Below are 20,120 nucleotides of genomic sequence, written 5' to 3'. Positions count from 1 at the left end.
TTTTGGTAGAAAAGGAAGGGGTACATTCTACTTGGACGCTGACGGCATTTTCGACTTGGCGTTGAAAACGCTACAAGCGTTTAGATGGGTGCGTTTATTAGAATTATGTTCTCAACGTCGCCAACTATCAAAGGACGGCACATGCCCCTCATGGGAGAAGGGAGATAGCCAATACCAATAAAGAATAAGAGAAGAAGAAGAAACCGTTACCTTCGTTGCTGTGTTGCACGTCTTTTTGTGAAGCATAATTACTGATGGTAGACGAAAAGCGACCATGGTATTTGAAACAATTAATTATTAAATTCTTGCCAAATATTAATAAGTCGATATTTTCTTCAATAATTCTTTATATTCGGAATGACGTTGGAAAATTTTTCTCAACCTAACCATAACATTATTGGCAGCTGTTGACACGTGCGTTAATGTATTTTCCGAAGGAATAAAAAGTATTTTCTAACAGACAGGTGAACGCAAGGGAACGTTTAAAGTTGAATATCTTCAACAAATTGAGAAAGAGGTCCAAGCTAAATGGGACAAGGCTAAAATTTATGAAGAAGATGCTCCAGCCGAGCCGAGAACCAAACCGAGTGAAAAGTTTTTTGCAACTTTTCCATATCCATACATGAATGGACGTTTACACTTGGGGCATATATTTTCTTTATCAAAAAGTGAAGTATGTTATTACACAACAGTTATTAATCATTGTAGTTCATTTAATTATTGTATTGGAATATTAATCTTAGCATAATGATTTTATCTTTTCAATATTCTGATTCAAAATTTCATTTATGTTTGATGAACATCTTATTCCTTTTTGTGTGAATATATTTATTGGCACAATTAATGGCTACATTAATTTGTTGACTTGAAAGCAATTGTTTATAAACCGTAAAAAACAATTGAAATCTTTGCTTCAAAAATGAAAGAAATTGAATGCAAAATACCAAGAATATTTATTAAAAGTAAAACATTTGTTACCATCTGAACCTGAAAACTAGCACAATCAGTAATCAAAAACGATTGCATCATATACTTTACTCCATCGCCATAATAATAAGTCATTGCGATCGACAGTTTGCAGTGCGCTACAATCGTTTGTTGGGAAAGAAGGTCTTGTTTCCTCTTGGATTTCATTGTACAGGAATGCCTATTAAAGCCTGTGCAGACAAACTCAAGCGAGAATTGGAAAATTATGGATATCCTCCAAAATTTCCACAGGAAGAAGCATCAATTGAAAAAGTGGATGATGATGTTGTCATGAAGGACAAGAGCAAAGGAAAAAAAGTAATAGAAGCTCAAATATTCTTTATATTTTATGGTGTGTTGAAAAATAATCATTTTCGTCTTTTTTTTTTCATGTATCACAATGATCTCCTTAGAGCAAGGCTGTAGCTAAAGCAGGTTCGGCAAAGTACCAATGGCAAATAATGCAGAGTCTTGGTTTGGAAGATGAGGAGATCAAAAAATTTGCAGATGAAGCTTATTGGCTCGATTACTTTCCGCCACTGGCCATTCAAGATTTGAAATCCACCGGTTTCCATGTAAGATTAAAAAATTTAAGAACATGATAAAATAAAGTACTCGAGAAATACAATGTTTGAAATTAAAATTCAATTCAGATCGATTGGCGGCGAACTTTCATTACGACGGACGCGAATCCGTTTTACGATTCTTTCGTACGGTGGCAATTTCTGCATTTGAAAGCTAGAAATAAGATTAAATATGGAAAACGGCACACGATCTATTCACCAAAAGATGGTCAACCTTGTATGGATCACGATCGTGCTTCCGGTGAGGGTGTAGGTCCTCAAGAATATACACTTGTGAAGATAAAACTCTTGGAACCGTATCCTGATAAATTGAAGTAATTATAATCTGTAATAATTCCTTGAATCGAGCTGAAATTTTAATTCCTTCCGTATTCTGAACTTTGTTTTTGATTTCAGGAGTTTAAAAGACAAACCAGTTTTCTTAGTCGCTGCAACACTTCGACCAGAAACCCTGTACGGTCAAACAAATTGTTGGATTCATCCAGAAATTCGCTATATTGTTTATGAAACTAGAAATGGCGATATTTACGTGTCGACGAAAAGAGCTGCAAGAAACATGTCTTATCAAGGTTTCATGAATGTCGAAGGCGAAATTCCAATAATCGCCGAGCTCGTGGGTCAAGATATTATGGGTTTAGCGTTGAAAGCACCTTTGACTAGCTATCAAGTAATTTACACGTTACCGATGTTGACTATCAAAGAAGACAAGGGAACTGGAATCGTGATGTCTGTTCCTAGCGATTCTCCAGACGATTATGCGGCTCTCGTTGATCTCAAGAAGAAACAACCGTTCCGTGAGAAATACGGTATCAAGGACGAAATGATTTTGCCTTACGAACCTGTAAGTTGAGGTAAATACTTTTACGGTGCGTGTAATAGAAAAGAATTCTATAAAAACTAAATAAATATTTTTTTATTCCATTGTATTAGATTCCAATCCTAGAAATTCCCGAGCTGGGAAATTTAGCTGCTAAAACGGTATACGACACGCTCAAAATTCAATCGCAAAACGACAAAGCCAAACTTCTAGAAGCGAAAGAAATGGTCTATCTGAAAGGTTTTTACAACGGTGTACTCTTAGTCGGCGAATTCAAAGGCCAGAAAATTCAAGATATCAAGAAACAAATGCAAAAGAAAATAGTCGATAGTAAAGATGCAGTTATTTATTACGAACCGGAAAAGACTATAATCTCGAGGTCAAATGACGAGTGCGTCGTCGCTCTTTGTAATCAGTGGTACCTCGATTACGGCGAGCCAAACTGGCGGAAAGAGGCTGACAAAGCTCTAGCGAGCCTTGAAACTTTCCACGACGAAGTTCGAAAAAATTTCGAAACTTGCCTGGACTGGCTCCACGAATACGCGTGCTCCAGAACTTATGGTCTTGGTAAATAGTTTTGAATATCATTGCCGTTTGCACTATGCTTTAAGCATAACAAATGTGCAGAATGAAAATTACATTATCTTCAAGCCCCACCACTTTTCAAATTCTTACTGTTTTTCAATCGCTTATGTAATTGTTTTTCTAAGGAACAAAGCTTCCGTGGGACGAACAGTGGCTCATAGAATCGCTATCAGACTCGACGATATATATGGCGTATTATACTATCGCTCATTTGATCCAAGGTGGCACTTTCAAGGGAGATAAACCAAATGCCCTCGGCATAAAGTAAGGATCGGTCCATTGACTTTCGTCAATCAGGCCACGAAATTTCTTATGAATGTACTTTTTTTTTGTAGGGCTGAACAAATGACACCGGAAGTCTGGGACTATGTATTTTTCAAAAACAGCCCCTACCCAAAAACGACAATACGGAAAGAAGCGTTGGAACTTATGCGTCGTGAATTCCATTATTGGTATCCCGTCGATCTCAGAGTCTCTGGAAAGGATCTTATTCAAAATCATCTCACATTTTTCATCTACAATCACACGGCAATTTGGCCGAAACAGCCAGACATGTGGCCAAAGGGTATTCGTGCTAATGGACACTTGCTTCTCAATTCGGCAAAGGTAATATTGATTATAACCAAAACGGTTTCCAAATCAAGACGTTCTCGCCGAAACCTATTTCTGGTAGTTGTATTCAAAGTCGTCATCAAGTATCAAGCGGGAAAATTGTAATCGGTAATGACCAATATACTAAAAAAGTTCTCTGATGTTTTTCCATTTTAATACTGTTTATCATACTTTTAGAATAATTCATCTAAAAATGTGATAAATTATTTTATTTAACAATTCTTCGAATCTTGAAAAAGCATTTGAAAATGCTTTTTCAAGAAATGACATGACATTTTAAGCAGAAATGAAATTCGAAAAGGGAAAAATATTCCATTTTAATATTTTGCCTCAAACCCCATGATTCTTTAGACGAGCCACTCCTCCAATCGGAGCTGTCACCAAGGACTGTAGAAAAAAATCTCGAAAATTCTGAGGGAATACTATGTTAGTATTCTAGTCTTTTCAAATGACAGCATAAAGCTTTTTGCCCTCTCGGCGGTTTCATCAAGACCCTTCATTTTTTTTTTTAATACAACGTAGAAAAACGTTATGAAAAAACTTATGAAAAACTTGAAACTTTGTGAAAAACAAAATACAAGCTTGTGCTCTTCATTTTGAACAACTAAAAAATAGCAAAAAACGTTTATTTTCAACAACTTGTATTGGATAAAAAAAAAAATAGTAAAAATATTGACAATGGCCTAATTAAAGTTGAATGTGTCCTTAAGATCCCCTAGAAAAATTGGATTATCTGCTTTCATTGAAGAACAATGAAACTTTTGGTGAAATCGAAATTTTGTGAGGCGTTTCCATACTTTTGCCAGCAGTTAATTGTATTTTACCTGTTAAAGACTTTGCATCTGAACTCTACCAAGAACAATTGAAAATTTTATAATTAAAAAAGTGAAAATTCGGACAATTGATTCCAAAGAAGGAAGCCAAAGAGGATATCAGGAGATGTAGGAACACTTACTTCAAAAACTTTATGCTAACCATTTTTCACATCCATAGAAAACATAACATCAGAGTATCTCAGGATCAATTGTTAATCGGAATATTTCTTCCCAGATGTCGAAATCTGAAGGTAACTTCTTGACTCTCGTCGAAGCGGTACAAAAATTTTCTGCCGATGGAATGCGTCTTTGTCTTGCTGATGCTGGAGATTCTGTTGAGGATGCGAATTTCGTTGAATCTATGGCTGATGCTGGGATTCTCCGCCTGTACACTTTCATTGAATGGGTTAACGAAGTTTTAGCGACTGAAAATTCTTTCAGGGAAGGAGAACCGACAACTTTTAATGACAAAGTATTTCAGAGGTAATATTTCTCGCGGGACATTTTAGTTTGTATTTTCTTCGAAACTTGTTTCCGTTTCATGAAATCTTTGAATCTTGTTATGGAATCAATGTTCAGAAAAATATATTTCAAGGATCTTAACAGTAAATCTTGCTAGTGTGTCATGATTAGATTTGAAGGATCGCTCGGTCAAACTTACGATTATAAATAAATTATATTTACAGCGAGATGAATCTGAAAATAAAGGAAACTGGTGAGAATTTCGCAAAAATGCTGTTCAAAGAAGCACTGAGAACAGGGTTTTTTGAGCTGCAAGCAGCCAGAGACAAATATTTGCAGCTCAGCGCCTTGGACAAGGCCAATTGGAATTTGATAATGCAATATATCGAACTCCAAACGATATTGCTAGCACCAATATGTCCACACGTGGCGGAACGTGTCCGGGAAATAATAGGAAAAGGCAGTATTTTAGATGCTCGTTGGCCAACAGTTGGTCCGATCGATGAAACTCTCATCAAGTCATCTCAATACCTCATGGACGCTGCTCACTCGTTTAGAATTCTTCTGAAAAATTATTGCACGCCGAGGAAAGCGGGAAAGGGAAAACCAGAAGAGAAATCCGTGGAAAAACCGGATTGTGGCACTATTTGGGTCGCCAAAACTTTTCCACCGTGGCAAAGCGTCGTTTTGACGACTATGAAAGAGCTTTACGACGTAAGATTCTTATCTTTTCCTGTTTAAAGCTTTACCGTCTTGTCCTTGTAATGGTGAAAATTTTCAAGTATCTTTCAATAATTTTACAGAAAAATGTCAATACTCTACCAGAAAACAAAGTCATCGCGACGAAGTTGGGTGAAAAGAACGAATTAAAAAAATATATGAAGCGCGTCATGCCTTTCGTTCAAGCAATTAGGGAAAAAATGGAAGTATCTGGTCCAGCTGCTCTCAAGCTTACCCTGGATTTCAACGAAATGAATGTTCTCAATGGCAGTATGGAGTACTTGAAAAGTACCCTCGACGTGAGTACTATAACTTCACTCATTGATATCATTTTTTTTCATACCCAAAATACAAAAAATCGTAATTCGCTTTGAATGCAGTTGTACCAGATTAACATAAAATATTCGGATGAAGCACCCGAACGAACGAGAGAAGAGTGTTGTCCAGGGGAACCCTACATAAGTTTTTCCGTCACACCTGGCATTGCAATTTCGGTAGTGAATCCGCAAAAATCCAGTGGATTTTTCAGAACATCCATAAAAATAAGTCACGGCGAAACAGTCGAAGCAATCGCGTCAAAAATCGCGAAGGAAGATAAACACATAAAAGGTAACTAATATTTAGAATAATGAAATTTGCAATTCGACGTGCAATCAATTATCATACAATTTTTATTTCATAGATCCAGCTTCGGTAAAGCTGTACCGATACATCGATTCGATTCTCGGATCTCGAAAAATCCCCACAGTTCTCGATATCATGAAAGGGAAATCAGAGATTCCATCGAACGGAATCTTTCATGTTAACTTGGATACTAAAGTGATCGAAATTCAGATATCCAATGAGGTATATGGCATAGGAAATGAATTGGTATATACCGTGACAGAGAGAATGTAAACTGGAATGTACAAGTTATGTATTTCAGAAATTTGAAACAAAAAATGGATATTTCAAAGAGTTTGTATATTATTTCAATTCATACTCAATTATTCAATTCGTAATTACGTTTCTTGTGGCAGCCAGTGAAAATATGAGATAAAATCTTTCTCATCCTTCCTCACCCTCGATGTGCAATCATATTTTAGAGAGAAACAAAATTAACTTTTGTTTTCTGTCCGTAAGAAATGTACGACCCGTAAAAGTCGATTATTCGACGTAGTCCCACAAAGAAATTATTACAGCAGTGATTCTCTCTCCTGTGACTGCCAAAGTTCGATTTGCTTGCGAATTTTCACAACATCTTCGGCTTTGGTTCGACAACAACCACCGATATAACGAACTCCAAGATCGAGCCATTCGTGAACAAAATCTGCTGGTGTGATGGATTCACCATTATCTTTTATCCATCCTTCCTCAGAACTGTAAACTTCGCCACTATTTGGATAAACAACTAAAGGAATGGTCACATGATTATCTTTGTTGATACCCTTGAGCAATGAAGTGACGATTTTTGGAGAGAGACAATTGACCCCTATAGCAATAATCTGACCAGGCAGAGATTTTTGATAACACTGTAATGCTACTTCCTGGAATTTGGTTCCATTTGCCAAATTTATGCCATCCTTGCTACAGGAAAAGGATAACCAAGCTTTTGCGTGGGGATATTCTTTTAGCAAATCGACAAGCGCTGCTGCTTCTTTCTCGCAAGGAATTGTCTCGATAGCCAATAAATCAACACCCGCGTTCAATAGAGCTTCGATTCTTGGTCTATGCCAACTCATGAGAAATTCCTTTGATACTTTTTCACAATAAGCACCAGTGTACTCAGAACCATCGTGCAGAGTAGCGCCGTAAGGGCCACAAGACCCAGCAACCAAGATTTCTCTGTTGACACTTTTCTTATCGTTGCACTCCTCTTTATACGTTTCAATAGCTTTTTTGGCAAGCTCGACTGCCTTGCGAATGAGATCTAAACTTTGCTTATCATTCAATCCCAAGTGTTCTTTAAAACCACCTATCGAAGCTTGGTAAGTCACAGTTTCGATAATATTCGAGCCGGCACGTAAAAAATCCAAATGGGTCGCGTATACTGCATTCGGATCCGTGGTGATAAATCTGGCTGTCCACAGCGGATCACCGTCCGGATTTTTGCCTACATGAACTGCTATTTGTGTCGCCAAACTACCGTCCAGCAAGGAAACTTTTCTATCCATCACGAAAATCTTGTTTTTTCGGGTTTTGTAAAAATATTTATTGAAAGAGCAGGGTAATATTTTAGAATTAAGTAAACCGATTTTTTATTATATCGAGATTACTATGACGGAAAGTTTTATTAAAGATTAAAGATTGGAGCAACGTGGTGACTCAACGTGTCTCTCGATTGACTAACTTCGTAATTCTTTTGTTTCCCATATGGGAATATGATGCATTTGTTTCTTTAGATTGCGACACATCACACGCGCGCGTAACTTGAATATGATAATGATGAATACATATTAAACATCGAATTCTTTTAACAATTTTCTGATTGAAATACAACGCGAACGCGAGCAATTCGCACCCACGCGATGAAATATAACAGGCCTAAGAGAACAACCTCAAAGAAAATAGACTACGTTTACACGGTGCTCTTATTATTCCGGTTTATTTATATCAATATAAAAACATATCTATTGATATATATAAATATACCGGTCTGTATTTACAAAACTGGAAAAAAGCACCGTCTAAACGTAGTCATTGATTCACATTTAACTTCTTTTTATTTCTTCTTTATTGTGATTAGGGCTAGTTCCGTCGAAAGCGATCGGAAGCGGTCATACGACTATATAAACGGTGACTCGTTGTAAGGTGTAAGGCTGAAGAAGAGACGTATTATTGGAAGGAGGCACCTCTGTGAATTGGCTCTGTGATTGCACAATATTATTGAGCATGTATAGATGTAGTATTGAAACATTGCCCAATGATTGAACAGAAGTTTGAGCGATCTTAAATTAAGGCTCGCTACCTCGCTACACACGGTCAATAATATTGCACAGTATTTTTATTATAAATGTGTTGTGAAATCGATTTGATAATTTTTTCTATCTTTTACTCGTTTTGAATTGGGATCGAAGCCACCACTCGGATAGCCATACTTAGGAAATGAATTTATAATGAATCGAAAAAATAAATTGTATTTTTTAGTGAAAACAGTTTGCCGGGTTCATTTGTAAATTGGTGCACGGACGTCGTGGGTTGCAATGAAATTCTTACTTCTTTTTAAATTTCCCCGCTCATCTGTCAACTAATGGTTGACTTCCGTAATATCAGAATTGGATCAACTGAACTCCCAAAGCCCAATTAATGTTTGATAAATTGACCGCACAAATAAACTAAGAAATTATTAAATTATTCAATGAATTTTAAAACTCATGTATGAAATTATGCAAGTTAAATTCGATCTGGAAACGAATTATATCAATATCGCATTTTGACGTTCTACAGTCATCTTCCTTTCGTGGGTTTTAGTGCGGTAGTAGTGCAGTACATGCTGTGGCTATAGTATTGTTCTCTTGAGTATAAATCTCGTTAAATAACCACGTTGTTTGTGCTCCGATAAAACAAAATGCCGAAGAATAAGGGTAAGCTTAGCAACGATTTAAGAAATAAAATCTATCCTTTCCATCCCTTTCATTGCGTTCCTCGTCAATACGTTTCGACATCATTTCCCAATCTCTCGGGGAAAAATGTGGTTAGCTTGGAAATTAACCTGTGACAGTACGAATTTCGGTCAAATGAATAATCGATGTTCGAGGGATAGAAAAATGCTCTACGTCACGACTTTCATAAATCGAGAAAATTGTTTTTGTGTTAATAGGAAAGGGAGGAAAAAATAGGAGGAGAGGAAAGAATGAGAACGAAACGGAAAAGAGAGAGTTGGTTTTTAAGGAGGATGGTCAAGGTGAGATTGCCAATTGGTTGTAAGTTTTTTTCTCTCAAGGACATTAGTCAATATACCAAAATCACGGAAACGTCAGAGAGAAAACAAAGAGCTTTCGGGCACATCCGCGAGTAGAGAAATTTATGCTTGTAAACGTGCATTGATTTTCCGTTTTTGAAATTTATGCATGATTTTATTGCAGAATATGCTCAAGTGACAAAAATGCTCGGAAATGGCAGACTCGAAGCCATGTGCTTCGACGGTGTCAAACGATTGTGCCACATTCGAGGCAAACTTCGTAAAAAAGTTTGGATCAATCAAGGCGATATTATTCTAATCGGTCTTCGTGATTATCAAGATGCCAAGGCTGACGTTATTCTTAAATACACGTCCGACGAAGCCAGAAATTTGAAAACTTATGGCGAATTCCCTGAAACCGGTATGTTTCAAATGTTTACTATTCATCTCCTTGGTACTTATTTTCTCTTTTTTTTATTTAACACTACTGTTATATTCGCAGTACGCATCAACGACACCGTCACCTTCGTTGAGGATGGCTTCGATGAAGATATCGAGTTTGGAGATGAAATTAGCGACGATGACGAAGATGATGTGGACAATGTAAGTTGAAAAATAATCAATGCTTGTATTCATTAGCCTTTAAAGGGACCTTGTGAAAATAAAAATAGGAAATTTGCATAAACAGATGGAACTTGAGTTCAGAAAAATATATTGAGTGCAAATCATGGAAATAAATTCAAAGAAGCTTCCATTATTTTACTTTCATTCGTGTAGGCATGATACATCAAAGTGGGTATAGTCGTAGTGAAACAATCAATGAGCACATTGTAGTCAATCAACCTTTCTTGTACTCAGGCTAAATTCAACAAAATAATTCAACAAAATTATGATTTCACCATTTTTAATGGGTTACAAGGGTATTTGGTTGGTCGTTCTAATAGAATACCTAACATTTAATGATTTGAAAAGTCATTTATGTTTTATGATCATTTACTTTTCTCCTTGACCATTGAATTGATACTTCAAACGTTTTCGACTTCAATCATAGGAAACTTCATTCATCGTTCTGCTCAAAATATGGCATTAATGATAAATTTTTGTAATTTCAGATCTGATTGGGCAGCGAAAGAGTTGCGACACCGAGAACATTAGGGCGGTGAAATAAAATAAAAAGAAAATACCTACCATCGGGGTGAGATGCAAGAGGTTGTCAAGGTCACAAAGTCGACTTTTGACGAAGTAAATATCTAATTGTATCTATAAATAAATGACCATGTTTTGATTTGTACCGTGTTGTTGTTCGTTCTGCGAACGACTTTAGCTAATTCGCGAATACTAATTGAAGTACCAGTAAAGATCTTGTGAAAGGTTTTCAACAATCTATTTCATGTCGTGTAGAAAATTCAAAGATCGTGAAAAAGATCATCCGTGGGAAATAACAAAGTAATAAAACAAAAAGTAAAGAAATAACAACGGTAGCCGGAATAGGTTTCTACGTTCAATTAACTCAATTTCATAGTCGATATACATTCACAATAAGAAGGAAAATGCCTAGGATAGTTAGTTTATCAATTATCCGATTTTATAATTAGATCATTATTATTTTTCGCCCATTTTTTCATATTACAAATATTGTATTTCTTCCTTTTAAATCAATAGTCTGCTGAGTGGGCTCGGAGATGAAAGAGAAATATTTACGATATGAAAAAACAATTTTTTTTTAAACCATTTACGTCAATGCAAATTATATGATGGGCTGCAGTCCAAATAAGTTATTACGATACCAATATGTAAAATTTTTTTTCCAATTCATTAGCCACAAGCATTGTTTCCAATATTTTTTAAAATCAATAAAAATTGTATGATTCACCGAATCGAATGAGTTCATTTATTCTCGCTATGTTTCATTCCTATCTTGACGATTTGCACCTTTCTGTTCCCCAAGGAGCAATGCGATCGACTTTTCAAATCAATTCCCATTTTCTGATGTTCGCTGGCAAAGAATACGTAATTCGAGAGGTAACATTTTATTTATTATACTGTCATCGATAGCTCTATCACACAATAGTACAGTATGCCATTGCTGCTTTTGAACGGTATGACATAGCGCGGCACGTCAACAAAGTCGACGAAACATTCTTTTTCTTTATTTTTTTTGTATATCTCGTGTTGGAATAATTTCTTCGTTTTTCGTTTGTTTTCGAGCAGAGGGGGTAAAAAAGCTTGATCGCTGAGTAAGTTTATATGTCGTAAATAGCCCATGAAATCTCAACTAAATCGTACAAAAATTACGAAAAATCGTAAGTGTGCTGGATATGCGATACTGGTACATCAAATGCGAATCTCGGGTATGTTGGAGAATATCATAGCCTTCACTTTTTTGTCTAGTTTATGAAAAATTTCGAATAAATAAATTATCAACGCAAAGATGTTAGTTTATGTGCGTGTGTTTTACTTCTTAGAAAAAAATTACGGAGAAAACAAGTATTCGTAATTCGTAGCTCGTTTCTGTTCCCAGATGTTTTTACGATGAAATATCGTAGCTTCTGCTTCGAGATGGTTGTGTACCCTGGTTTTGGTGAGCACTCGGGTACCAGTATCGCAATAATTCGACGTTGATTAAATTACAAGTATCTTTCTTTGCCTGTAATCTATATAGGAGCAATACAATATTCATTTGAATGCATGTGATTGTGCCTTTGGTCCTTAGGTAAGGGAGGGCTCTAGGCAAGTCTATTGAATGCAGTATAATAGACATAGGTACAATATAGTTTATAAATCTTGGATGTGCAGTCATTTCATTATTTTTTTCTTTCATCGTCTCAATACAATATTTCGAAATATATAATATTATTATTGTTATTATAATATTATATATTTCAATGACAATATATTTTTCAAATTCTATAAGATTCGTAAATATATATATCTCATATGCCTATCTTTTTATTTATCCGCTTTTCTGTATTTATTTCGTAAACCTTCGAACCTTTGTGACAACGAAAGCTTCAATGCCAATGTGTAGCTTATATAGAGACAAGTCACCGATGATTATTTTCTTCAAACATACAATATAATATATATGTATATTTACCTCCACGCCTAATTCATCATTATTTCACAAGACTTATACAATAAAATATTATTCAAAACAGTAATTATCATTCATCTTTTTGTTTTTTTTTCTAGCATAAATAAAATTTTTGCTGTCTCATGAAGTGTGTTCATGTTCGTGTGTGTTGTGTGTGTGTGTGTATGTGTGCGGTTTTTTGTTGCTGCTCGTGAGAGTATAGTATTATGTAAGAGTACACTTGTATAAGTTTACTAAGAAAATAATGGCAATATACACAATTGAAAATGTTCATAAGATATTTCTCGAATAAGTCAAATTTACATTTCATTTTCTTGAACTGTTCTTCTTGATTTTATTTTTCATCATGATTTTTAGTAAAATGATTCATTTCTTGTCGCGAAAAAGAGAAAAAAACGGCTTTCCATGTTTCATTTCTCTTTAAATTAATTCGTGCTTGCGACAAGGTTGGTCTCTTTCTCTCGTCGAGACTCATGAATAGCATCTAAACACGCTTTTACGGTGCCTTATTTTTTCGGTTTACAATAGTAATAATAATAATAATAATATTAATAATAAATAACCGAACGTCGAACGACTCTTAGATGTATGAAAACTTATACATTTCGTACGAAGCGATACGCGCCTTACCATTCATGATTACTAGTTATTCATCTTCTTTTTTGCTTGTTGTTTTTTTTCTTAATCTTTCTTTAGCTACATTTAGCTAATTTTATATCGGGAGTTAAAAATGTTCTCGTGCCCTTTTCCAGCTTATTATAATTGTTTCGGCGCAAGGAAAAAAGCGTTGAACGCGGACGGGTCGGCTTAGTGGAGACTAGCAGGGAGCTAGTCGAACTAGCAATTACAGTTTTGCTCGACGAAAACATTGAAACGCAAAGCGAATACGAAAAGGAAGAGACATAAAAAAGTATGGTGGAATTACGAAAGCCTAGGCCAATGTGAACGTACGATTTACCTGCGCTGTACAGGTACACCTTTTTGAGGAGTATTGAATCTTTCGATGCGAGGAAATATCGAGTTCGATTCAAACTTCCTTAATTACGTCGAGTTTTAAAACTAGGACTTGTCTCATTTTCTTTCTCCCCTTAATTTTCGCCGTTTTTTATCTCTATCGCGTACAATAATTGGTTTAATTTATTTCATTTGTTTCTCTGTTTGTTCACTGTTTTTGTTATCTTATGATCTTTTCTCCATTCGTTTTTTTCATAAATTTTCATTAATCTATCTCGTTGGTTGGAAGTGGGACGTGCTTACTGTCCTCTTCTTTCCTCGGTCATAAATTGATCCATGATTTTCTGCATGGAGTCTCGAAGTTCGTCCGAGCCTCCGGTTGCTCCGCCAGCCACTGGACCGGAAGTCGTGACGATTCGCGTCGTTCTCGTTACTCTGGAAACACATTCGCACCGGATAAGTTTATGCTGATAAATTAACGCCTCGGAGGGCGTTGGGATTCTGTTTTTTCTGGTCCAGGGGTTCATGCGAAAAATACCACATGTTTCACGTGACACCGTGGTCCTGAGCGTGTGCGTATAAAGTCGTCGTGTCAATTTGTCATTTTACAAGAATCAACGAAGTGAGTCAAGAGAAACCAATAAGAGAGCATTTATTTTATTAATTTCGTTGAGGATTTTTGGACACTTCTTCTGCAAATACCTTTCGTTTGTTTCAGGGTCGATCTCGGTCACCGTCGTTTCCATATACGAGGGCTCGCTGTGTTGCATAAAGTCAGATTCTGCGCGTGGAAGGAAAAAGAAAACAAAATTAAATAGTCTTTCGTGCTTCTGTTACGATAGCGAAGAACTTCTTTTTTTTTTCTAGGCCGGTTTCTGGCGCAAAGGCAGATTTGCGAATTCAATAATTCTCAAGTGATTACATCATGCCCAAACAAGGGATAATACTAGACACATAAAAAAAAAATTACAACATTACTATATGCGTCTGGCAAATAACGAAATACAGAACGCAGTAATTACTGACCAGCCATAATCTCATACAACTGCGTTTTTTTTTTAAATATTGTAATTTAACCTTCTTCGGCCACTTGAGCTAAGACTCTTCGTTTGAGCAATCATCCGGTGAAATACTCGTGGTAATATTCGTGTGATATTTACTGTGGTTAAAATTTGCCAAGACTGCGAGACTTGAAGGTGATTTTACAAAACAAAAAATAACTAAAACTCTTTGCAGTATCATCCAAAGCGCATATTTTTTTGTAAATATAAAAATAAGTATGTACGTGACTGAAAATCGATTGGTGAAAAAATAAATGAGATTATAGAATCGAATATATGCTACTTCGAATGTAGCATGTTATGGATTATTTGTTTCGTTTAAATTTTCGTAATTCGTTAATAGTTGGCAATGAATAAAATTCATCATTAATTTTAACATTAAATAAATAAACGCCTCTAAAAAATCTGCTCAAATTTATTAAAATGTGAAAAAATGGATTTTTTCATCCTCCTTGGAGAGTCGTAAATTCAACGAATTTATCGAAGAATCCTCACAAGTGAATACTTCTTTCAAAATTCTATAATTTTGTTTTACATTGACCCTTGAGAAAAAATATTGTGCTACGCGGAGCGAGCTTGTGTGAAGCGCTGATAAAGCTGTTGAAAAAGCATCTGGCGATTACTTCTCCGAATGCTTCTGCTTTCATTTTTTCAACGACTCTTGCTGGCCTTCGGGCTAAGCAAGAGCGAGTTTTTCACGCTCTGTGTCGACGTGGAAAATTATTTGGCACTACCATCAAGTCTGAGGGGGTAGGTAAAGTAATTCTATTTCGATTAGTATTATTAGACGAATAATCGAGTCGAATTTCGATATTTTTAAAATCACTTTACAAATGCGTGAAAACGTAAACGTATCTTTTCTTTCGAAAATGGATTTTATGACTCTTACGTGTGGCTAGCGATTTTTCAATTCGCGTTAATCGTCAATGGCTCGAGTCTAAACTCGTATATTATTAGCACAAAAAGATGCTCTTCAGTATCGGTAGTTTAAATCGAGTGTGACATTGGCGAGAGTTCGCCAAGACAAAAACTAATCAAATCAAAAGTTGACGATATGAAACTTGAATGAAAATAACGTTGCTTACTCGATATCGTTAAATTTATGTGTACAATATGAGTCGACGATCACATCGATCGTAATGTACGTATATATTCGTATAAATATATGTAAGTATGGATGAAAATTATTGGGTGTCAATGACGTGAGAAAACGTAGTATGAAGATTCGTCTAACAATTCTAATTATTTTTCATACCTATGCAACATGATCGTTGGTCCCTCTACACTTTAGCTTTATCTTGAGATGCTTATTGTCATATAGGAGCTAAGAAGGTTTCGAAGTGTACAAAAAAATAAAGAAACGAAACGGAGCAACGAAACTGTAGCAAACCAGATAGAAAAAATATTGAAAAAAAGAAAAATCAACAACAGAAAGAAACGATACACGGATTTTTGGCACAGTATTAATCGACGTGCAGTGTATGCGACAAGGACAAAATACTTGGCACATTGTATTCTGTGTGCAAGCTCATTGCGACTCAACGGTGCGTGGAGAAATAGTGTAAAATCTACAAAAATTACAGATTCGACTATCAATAGGATGCAATTAAATGTATTTAAAAAACTATCGTAATAATAAGTGACATGCGTCTATTCTATGAAAACTACGTACTGTAAATCATGCAGTAGATATCAAAGGGGATTTGAGAGCGACGTTATGGAAAAATAAAGCTTGTCATTCGATAAAGTATGAATCCAGTATAGTGGAACCAATTCTCGTAGTTTTACCGAATCAGTCAAAGTCGATGCTGCATTTTATAGCGATATCATTATCGAGTCGACGTTTTTCCTTAGTGTACCTAACGGATGAAAACAATTTAGCCCTGCGTCCAAGACATGGATAAAAAGTCGATAAAAAATGTCCTCGTTGCACGAATGGCTATCAGAAATTCGTAAAATTCAATTCCATTTGACGAAACAATAAATGCGAATAAAATTTCATTAATTACATTATACATGAGTGTGTGTACATAGGTATTATTTTTTGTTTTCGTACCCAGCTTGCCTCGGGGCATGACTGGACAGGGTGTGAATGGCACGTTCGATTGTACGTGGCTCCAGGACAAGAATAAGTGCTAGCAGGACCACTAACACCGCAGCTGCTGTACTCATCCAACAAACACAGCTTGCTCTACCATTAGGCTTCGTCCTAGACACGATCCCTAGAGGACTTCTTTCTCGTTTCGATTGGGCCATTTGTACCGAGCCGGGCGCTGCTACCACGTATATAATATAAAATTATATTTCCAATGAATGTAATTTCGTTTGAAAAGTTCTTGCAGAATGTACAATGAAGTAGGAGTGAGTTAGAATGAATTTGAATAGTTTCCAAAACTTGATAGCTCTAGGCGATTTCGAGATTCGTTTTTTTTTTATTTCTTATTTTAATGCATTTTAATGAAATTGGAGACTATTTCACTGTACTTCTGCGATATTTCAAAGGCGCGAACACTCAAATGAATTGATGGATGGTACGAGAGGTTTTCAACTCGAAAATCTTTGAACCCAAAAGCCCTTTTTCGCATGACTCTCAAAGCCGCAATAAAGAAAACAAAGAGATACACGTGACCAAAAGTTACAACCTTGTGGTAAATGTCTTGGTAATTCGAACGATTTGCCCCCGTGAGAATCCAACGAACCGTAGAGAACCTGTTTCTTGTATTTGTATTGGATTTATTTTTATTTACGAATGATCATGTCCCCGAACGAAAGTAACATAATATCCAACGATTTTAAGCGCGTCAAATATTGACTCACCTTTCCTCAACAAGCTTTGTTTTTCCGTGCGATATTATTGGATTTGAAATATCGAGGGAGGCGCTCCATTTTTGGCAGAAATTTATCAACAACTTGTGTCCGCGATATTTGTTACAACCTTATCAACCGCCGCGTTGATCAACCACACTAATCATGCAATGCGCAACTGAAAATCCAAAGCTTTGTGTACCAAGTATGCGAATGAAGAAACAGCAATTGTTAATTGTTGCGATCCACTTGAGTCGAGTCAACGTTTAATTTCATCAGGTTCTTTCGAGATAAAAATGACATGCGTTTATCGATGCCACAAATGCCAACAACAATGCCGTCTCAGTTGGAGCGGAGTAATTGTGATAATTCGTGAGCATGATTAGCAGGAAAAGGCGCGTACGTGAGAAAGGAAATTGAAGAAAACACTCGTATCACGTATCAACACTATAAATGATATCGTAATCGTTTTAACGATGTTCGAACAACAAGAAGAAAACAAAAAGATACACAAGTAAATAAAAATAGTACACGAGCCGTAATTGATCGAGTGGAACGAAAAATAAAGAATAAATAAGAAGATACCAAGTTAGCGGGATATGTACATCGCTTACTTAGAATGTTAGCTGTGAATGAGGTACCTTGGTCGTCCTCCATCGGAGAGAGTTCAGCGCCTTCGTGTAGGGCGACATCCGAGCCGCTAGAACTTCCGAGAGTACGACGTTTACTCAGGGATCTTCGTCTTTGCCTGGGCGAACCTTCGCTATCTGTGTCGCTGTTCATTTCGTGCCTCGAATCGCCATTTTTCGTAAACATATCACCGTTACCGGAACCAGGCGAGGTGTCCAACGAGAATTGAGCTTCCCATTGTTCCTGTTCTTCCCTGGATCTTCGGACGTTTTCCCAGGGCATATTCTTACCGTCTGACGATCGTTTCGTAACGATCGTTTCGGTCGTCCATCCACCACCATCTTTCATCGATTTAGTTTCCTTGACAATCGTTCCTGTGAGGGAACCTCCGGTCGTTTGAAAGTCCAGCTCGCTCATCGGGCGCGCAGCGTTCGTTATCGTCACTGTTCTCGTTGATCCTGCTCCATGGGACAATTCTTCGAGCTCCGGCGGCAACGAGCTCCCGGTCGTTATTGTTGTCGTCCGTTTAATCGTCATCGTTCCATCGCCCATAAGTTCTTTCAGAGCTTCCGGCTCGATTCCCTCCGAGGACAGGGTCCGCGTCGTCGAGACCATGCGTTCCAACTCTTGGTCACCGAATTCTTTGCTCGAAGTGCTCGTCACAGTTGTTATGATTTTCGTGGTACCGTCGATACTCGGGTTGGCGAATCCGTGATCGGGAACTTCGCTAATCGAATACGTCGTGACGAGCGATTTTTCAACGCTACCGGCTCCTTCGAGCGTCGACTTTGCGATCGGGAGTTTTGATACCGATTTTGTCTCGACGATGGTGGTGCGGTCTTCCATTTCAGGCAATTTCGCTTCGAGCTCATTGCTCGTACCCAGCGCTGCGTGACGATCGTTCGTTACACTATCCTTCATCGCTTCTTTACTGTTTTCTTTAACTTTAACAGGAATTTTACTCTTCCCGATGATCTGCTCGGTAATGCTTTGAGTTTCGATTATTTGGACACTGGAAGTTCTAGCGTTATTAGCACTCTCGGATTGCTTGACGATCGAGTCTTTCGAATGTGGAGACGCCGCGCTCTCTTGAAGATCCAAACGAAAATCGGCTTTCGCAGATGTCTTGCCGGATAGACGTGGGGCGGGAACGGGTTGCTTTGTTGGAGCGGAAGTAACATGCCTCTCTACAGTCCCATCAATCTCAGCCGATTCATGCCCTGACCCATCCAAAACAGGACACGGACAAGAACAGGAACAAGGGCATAAAAGCACATTGATACATACTAATAATCTCAAAATTCTAATACCCGTTGCAAGAATACGATCGAAAAGTCAGCGGGTCTTGTTGCTTTTGTCATTCTCTTTAATCCTTCGTTCCTTCTTATTATTTTCGTTATTTTAAATAAACAATTTCTTGGCTTTTCTCTTTGTTTTCGTCTCATATGCATGTACGTATCAATGGAGTTAGGTTTTTAGTTCGTATCAATATTGCGTTAGTTCGTTTATGAGAGAAATAAATACACTCATGGAATGGTGTCTAAATCGGAGTGCTTGCTTTTCATTGAAAGCCGCCGGAAGCATCGCTCCACAGAATATGGATTTGATATTTTTCAGCAATGGAGATTATCACCGCCTACAGAAGTAAGTGAGCGACCGAATTCTTTGCTCCCTCCCATGGACCAGTAAAATTCCATATTCTCGTGGCAGTGAAGACTTCCAATGAATAAGCATGCGATATGAAGTATTAGTCGGTGTGAAAGCGTCAGCAAGTGCTAACTATGGAAGATAAAGCTAAATATAACTGAGGGTACCATTATAAAAATATAACCTCGTTTAACTCATAAATGTCGTCTCCTTTCCATAATACTAAATGAGTCTGAATTTCGTAATAAGAGCTTTTGTGTGTGTTGCCTTTGCTTTCCCGGATTCTTTTTTTTTTTTTTTTTTTTTTTTTTTAACACTTTACCTGATTTTTCAACAGCACGAGCCTGGTCCGCGAGACTTTGCGCCCTTTTGACAGCTTCCTCGGTAACATCTGAAATTCACGAGAATATGAAATGAGTTACGGTGGAGTGACGGGACGAACATTGAAAGCAGTGAATAAACGGTGAATTAGATGAAATGATTTATTG

At 37.0% G+C, this 20,120-nt stretch overlaps 4 protein-coding genes across 18 annotated transcripts in view; 2 read left to right on the top strand and 2 right to left on the bottom strand.

Moving 5' to 3' along the window:
- The first annotated feature begins 34 nt into the window (after positions 1–34).
- Positions 35–6,516, top strand: LeuRS (Leucyl-tRNA synthetase). The gene is made up of 14 exons (XM_043417932.1): positions 35–277; positions 461–673; positions 1,075–1,284; positions 1,380–1,541; positions 1,620–1,864; positions 1,947–2,391; positions 2,481–2,934; positions 3,078–3,216; positions 3,288–3,558; positions 4,615–4,862; positions 5,066–5,555; positions 5,645–5,860; positions 5,942–6,170; positions 6,244–6,516. Exons 1-14 carry the CDS (start codon positions 275–277, stop codon positions 6,456–6,458), a joined length of 3,540 nt encoding a protein of 1,179 aa, XP_043273867.1. The 5' UTR covers positions 35–274; the 3' UTR covers positions 6,459–6,516.
- On the bottom strand, positions 6,461–8,296 carry LOC122409987 (homocysteine S-methyltransferase-like). The gene has a single exon (XM_043417945.1). It carries the CDS (start codon positions 7,712–7,714, stop codon positions 6,737–6,739), a length of 978 nt encoding a protein of 325 aa, XP_043273880.1. The 5' UTR covers positions 7,715–8,296; the 3' UTR covers positions 6,461–6,736.
- A 671-nt stretch (positions 8,297–8,967) lies between these two features.
- eIF1A (eukaryotic translation initiation factor 1A) lies at positions 8,968–11,318 on the top strand. Its single transcript, XM_043417947.1, has 5 exons — positions 8,968–9,124; positions 9,361–9,444; positions 9,626–9,862; positions 9,944–10,044; positions 10,554–11,318. Exons 1-5 carry the CDS (start codon positions 9,109–9,111, stop codon positions 10,557–10,559), a joined length of 444 nt encoding a protein of 147 aa, XP_043273882.1. The 5' UTR covers positions 8,968–9,108; the 3' UTR covers positions 10,560–11,318.
- Positions 11,319–11,455: 137 nt separating this feature from the next.
- The window catches only part of LOC122409981 (ankyrin-2-like), a 92,548-nt gene continuing 83,883 nt past the window's right edge, over positions 11,456–20,120 (bottom strand). For 9 of the 15 annotated variants that reach the window (XR_006260812.1, XR_006260815.1, XR_006260816.1 and 6 more), the window contains 5 exons: positions 19,955–20,023; positions 17,997–19,205; positions 16,607–16,826; positions 14,192–14,270; positions 13,855–13,924 (listed from right to left, as the gene is read on the bottom strand). Coding sequence is in view for 3 of the 15 variants with exons in the window: in XM_043417928.1 (XP_043273863.1) it covers positions 13,789–13,924; positions 14,192–14,270; positions 17,997–19,205; positions 19,955–20,023 (1,493 nt within the window). In the remaining 12 variants the exon portion in view is untranslated. Of the gene's footprint in view, positions 13,925–14,191; positions 14,271–16,606; positions 16,827–17,996; positions 19,206–19,954; positions 20,024–20,120 lie in introns of all 15 variants that reach the window. The other 6 variants (XM_043417928.1, XM_043417931.1, XR_006260814.1 and 3 more) reach the window with 5 other exon arrangements.

Source organism: Venturia canescens, chromosome 4, assembly GCF_019457755.1.
Source record: "Venturia canescens isolate UGA chromosome 4, ASM1945775v1, whole genome shotgun sequence".
Lineage (NCBI taxonomy): Eukaryota > Metazoa > Arthropoda > Insecta > Hymenoptera > Ichneumonidae > Venturia > Venturia canescens.
This window is presented reverse-complemented; position numbering and strand designations above follow the sequence as displayed.